This window comes from Ictalurus furcatus, chromosome 17, assembly GCF_023375685.1.
Source record: "Ictalurus furcatus strain D&B chromosome 17, Billie_1.0, whole genome shotgun sequence".
NCBI classification, from domain to species: domain Eukaryota; kingdom Metazoa; phylum Chordata; class Actinopteri; order Siluriformes; family Ictaluridae; genus Ictalurus; species Ictalurus furcatus.
In genome coordinates, this window is record NC_071271.1 from 5,915,574 (window position 1) to 5,920,307 (window position 4,734).

The 4,734-nt window shown below is 38.1% G+C and overlaps 1 protein-coding gene across 1 annotated transcript; it reads right to left on the reverse strand.

Moving 5' to 3' along the window:
• Window positions 1–642: 642 nt before the first annotated feature.
• LOC128621792 (odorant receptor 131-2-like) lies at window positions 643–1,720 on the reverse strand. The gene has a single exon (XM_053647756.1). The coding sequence runs from the start codon at window positions 1,685–1,687 to the stop codon at window positions 725–727; it is 963 nt and encodes a 320-aa protein (XP_053503731.1). The 5' UTR covers window positions 1,688–1,720; the 3' UTR covers window positions 643–724.
• Window positions 1,721–4,734: the final 3,014 nt, after the last annotated feature.

A 4,734-nucleotide genomic window follows, 5' to 3' on the forward strand; every position in this document is an offset into this window, starting at 1 on the left:
ATCATCTCAGGTAGTTTCTCCTTGCCACAATCAACCCTGGCTTGCTCATTAGGGATCTAAATCTAAATCTAAATTTCTGTAAAACTACTTTGTAACAATGTCCATTGTGAAAATCACTATATAAAACATATTGAATTGAACAGAAAATATTTGTGTTATGCTCAACTAAAACAAATAAAAGTGTCAGTCAAATGCTAACATGTTTTATAGTTTGTAATTTAGTTTTGTTTTTATTCTTTAAATAATAATTAATATACTGTAGCTCAGTATTTGGATGATCGCTAAAAAAAATGCTTACAGTTGTGACATATTTGAGGTCTACACAGAGAATTTCATTTGTAGAATCAACTGAAGTGATATAATAACTTCAAATTGCCATTTTAAACAGTCACTATTAAAGGTATGAACTGATAGACAGCTCTGGTCCTGAGATTCTTTGAAGTATTATTACTCTGGAAAAAAAGCATCTGTACCTATTTGGCTCCACATATTTGTGTTTGTTGTATTAAACAGCATTTTGTAATACTTAATTGTAACTATGTACAGTATAGCAAGTTTATTACAGTTCATAAATTTAAGCTACAATCACTGTACATCTGTGGGTCAAAATAACATTTCTTACTGTGGAGGGTGCACCTTTGCAGGGGTCAGCAAGGGTTCTTCAGAATTTACCACATTCAAAGTTTATCTTAGTGTAGGTGACTAACTTTGATTTTTTATTCAATTATTGTTTTGCATTTATGACTCTGCTTTCAGATGAAATATGATTTTGTCTACATCTGACATAATACAGTAGGGTAGCATAAAATTTCTCATCTCTTAGGCCATAAACAAGTGGACTGACTGCCCTAGCGATGACATTGAATGTTATGAAGTTGAAAAAGCGGATTGGCAAATATAACTGAATATATTGCTCCATGATTAATGCTTCAATATAGGGACAAATAATTTCAGTTGTACACAGTGAAAGCTGAAGCATATGCAAAGAGACGGTGCGCAGACCTTTGGCTGCTGACTTCTTGTCAACAGAGGCTGCTCGGGCAGAGATCACAATCATAATATAGCAAAATAACTCAACAAGTAAAACTATTAGAAAATTAACAATATATATAACACCCCTCATGAAGCGGTGCCAGTTCTCTGGCATCATAATTTCATAATGACAGAAGGTTACCTGAGACAGATATTCTTTCGAGCCAGTTGTGACAAGGATGAACAAATCCACAAATGAATTTATGGAGCTTATGATCCAAATAATAAAAATAACTGTAAGGGTCCTGCTGACAGTAGAGATAGCACTATGTCTCAGTGGCATACAAATTGCCACGTAACGTTCCACACACATTGCAGTAATAGTTAGTGGTGTGGTTGTTGTAAGTGTCTCCATGAGCATGCAAACTGGAATACAGAATGGCATGGGCATCAGTATATAGCTATATGAGAGAATTACTACAAAATCTGTCAGCATAAGAAAAGTTAAGTCCACAAATAAGGTATGGGCAAACGGTATATAGCGTGTTTCAGTTCTGAAGGCTTGTTTTCTAGAAAAGGTTAGAAGCATGAGGATGTTGATGTAGATGAGTGGCCACATAAAGATCTGGGTTATGGCCATTGATACATTCAACCTTACTGATGATGATTGGACCAGCTGCAAATGATGACTGCTGTTACAGTCTTCTGTACACATATCTAGAGAAAAATATACATCAATGTAATTACAACTGTGGCATAAAAAATATACAAATGATACAACAGTACAAACAAAAATACAAATAATTATTATGATATCAGCACTAGGATGTAGAAGTTATCTACAAATTCTACATTTTTTAATGAAATACAACAGATGCAGCTCATCTTTTAATGCATTACCTGCAGTTGTAAAGGGAGTTTTCCTTAATAATAAAGACTCTGACAAAAACATATATATACTGTATATATATATATTTAACCAGACTAATTTTAATATTCAATTACTGATCTCATCAGTATGTAAGTTGGGTGGGGTCAGGCAACTGTAGGGCTTGAAGCAAATGTATATTTGCATGAGATAAAAAAAAAATGCTAGAAAATTATTGATTAGGAAATATGCGCTGTTAAACTTTTGGTTATGAAAATTTTTTTAAAAAACTTATAAAGGTTTGTAATGGAATATTAGCATAAATCTTCAAACCACAAAGATCATGTGTCATGGAAAAAGTATGTGCAAATCCTATACCTGCCTGAAACACACAAATAGATCACTAATTCATTTGTGTTCAATAAAATTTGTTTTGGTACCACTTCACTTTAATTACCAATGGAAGCAGATCATAGTGAATTGGGTCATATAGGAACAAATGACACTCGAGACATTAGAGTTTGAATGTCAGTCTCTTTCTTAAACAATATCTAAATATACACTCATTAGCCATTTTATTAGGAACACATGTGCACCTGCTCATTCATGCAATTATTTAATCATGTTGAGACTAGGGCCATGTTATATATATATATATATATATATATATATATATATATATATATATATATATATATATATATACAGACCAATAGACAGACATATATATATATATAGATGTATCTGAGAATACTGTTGCATTCAACATTGCGTTCACTACTTTACGCTCACACATAATTTTAGCCCTTGTAACCTCAAACTAACAAAAGCATATATCATTAGATCCTACATGAATAACTATCTTAGAGCATGTGTGCTTTCCTAACACCCTAAGATTACCTGCGACGTTTGGCACCCTGGCTCCAGGTATACAGCTAACAAGATTTTTCAAGCTATTTTAAACCTTAAGGACTAAGATACAGTATATCAATATTTTAAAAAATATTTTTTTTGCTATTCATTAAAGATATTTGGGTTTGAGATCAAAAGACAAATATGAGATGAGAGTTTAGTTAGATTAGTTAGATTCAGTTTTTATTTCCTGTTATTTACATCTAGATGTGTTAACAACCTAAAACATAGAACCTTTTGTATCAGACCAGCCAATTTTTAGGTGAGCAAAAGCATAGGAACAGATAGTCTTAAAGTAAATAACACTTAATATGTGGTTGTAATAACTGCATCAAGCTGATGACCCACTGACATCAAACTGTTGCAAATTTATTTATTTAGTTTTTGCTTTTCCAGGCTTATACTGCAGCTTCTTCCAGTTGTTGTTTGTTTTGGATGGGTTTCTCTCTTCAGTCTCCTCTTCAGGAGGTGAAATGGATGCTCAACTGGGTTAAGGTCTGGTGATTGACCAGTCTAAAACCTTCCACTTTTTACCCCTGATGAAGGCCTTTGTTGTGTTGGTAGTGCTTTTTGGGTTACTGTCTTGCTGCCTGATGAAGTTCCTCCAAATTAGCTTGGTTGCATTTCTCTGTATATTGGAAGTGGTTTCTGTAAATGGCTGAATACATTCTGCTGTTATTATCGTGAGTTACATCATAAACATCAATAAAGATTAATGAGCCTTTTCCAGAAGCAGCCATGTAAGCCAAAACCCATGACACAATATTCACCATGCTTGACTGATGAGCTCCTGCTTTTTGCATCATAAGCAGATCCATTCTTTCTCTACATTTTGGCCTTTCCATCACTTTGGTAGCGGTTAATCCTCCAGAACTTTTGTGGCTCAACTCTGTATTTATTTGCGAACTCCAATCTGGCCTTCTGATTCTCACTTCTCACAAGTGGTTTGCATATGTGGTATGATATGATATTTCTACACTTGAAGTGGATTGTGCTACCTTCACCCTTGCCCTCTGGTGCTCTTTGGTGATGTCACCAACTCTTGTTTTTGGGTTTTCTTCACATTGACTCTGCAGGCTGTACTTGGTTGGCTGTGTCACCAGACTCAGGTGTACGCAGAGCTTGGTTGGCTGTGTTGTCAGTCTCAAACATGAGCAGAACTTGGTTGGCATTGCCAGCAGACTCGGGCATGAGCAGAACTGAGTTTGCCATGCCAGCCGACTTGGGCGTGAGCAGAACTTGGTTGGCCATGTCAGCCGACTCGGGCGTGGGCAGAACTTGGTTGTCCGTGTCAGCAGACACAGGTGTGAGCAGAACTTGGTTGTCCGTGTCAGCAGACACGGGCGTGAGCAGAACTTGGTTGTCCATGTCAGCAGACACGGGCGTGAGCAGAACTTGGTTGTCCGTGTCAGCAGATACGGGCGTGAGCAGAACTTAGTTGCCCATGTCAGCATACTCGAGCATGAGCATAACGTGGTTGTCCGTGCCCACGACCTTGGACTGGTACTTGGTGTGGAAGGTCACCTCATCGACCTCTAGCTGAAACTTCGCGTTGGAGGTCGCCTTGTCGAAATCGGTCAGGAACATTGCTCGGGAGGCCGTCTCTTCGACCTCGGTCAGGAACATGGCTCAGGAGGCTGTCTCTTCGACCTCGATCAGGAACATGGCTTGAGAGGCCATCTCGTTGACCTCAGACAGGAACTTGACTTTATGCTGGAGCTCTGGAGATGAGACCATCTCATGGGTCTCATGCTGGAGCTCCGAGGAGGAGGTCACCATGTTGACCTCCAACTGGGGCTCTGGAGCTGAGGTCGCCACATTAACCTTAGACAAGTGTTCAGCTGGTGAGACCACCTCATAGGTCTCATGCTGGAACTCTGGGGAGGAGGTCACTACGTTGACCTCTGACTGGAGCTTGGCAGGTGAGACCACCTCATGGGTTTCAGGTTGGAGCTCTGGAGAAGAGGTCACCACATTGACCT

What these genes read in the sequence shown, in the direction of transcription:
- LOC128621792 (XM_053647756.1), bottom strand. Translation starts at nt 1,687, where the DNA reads ATGTGTACAGAAGACTGTAACAGCAGTCATCATTTGCAGCTGGTCCAA.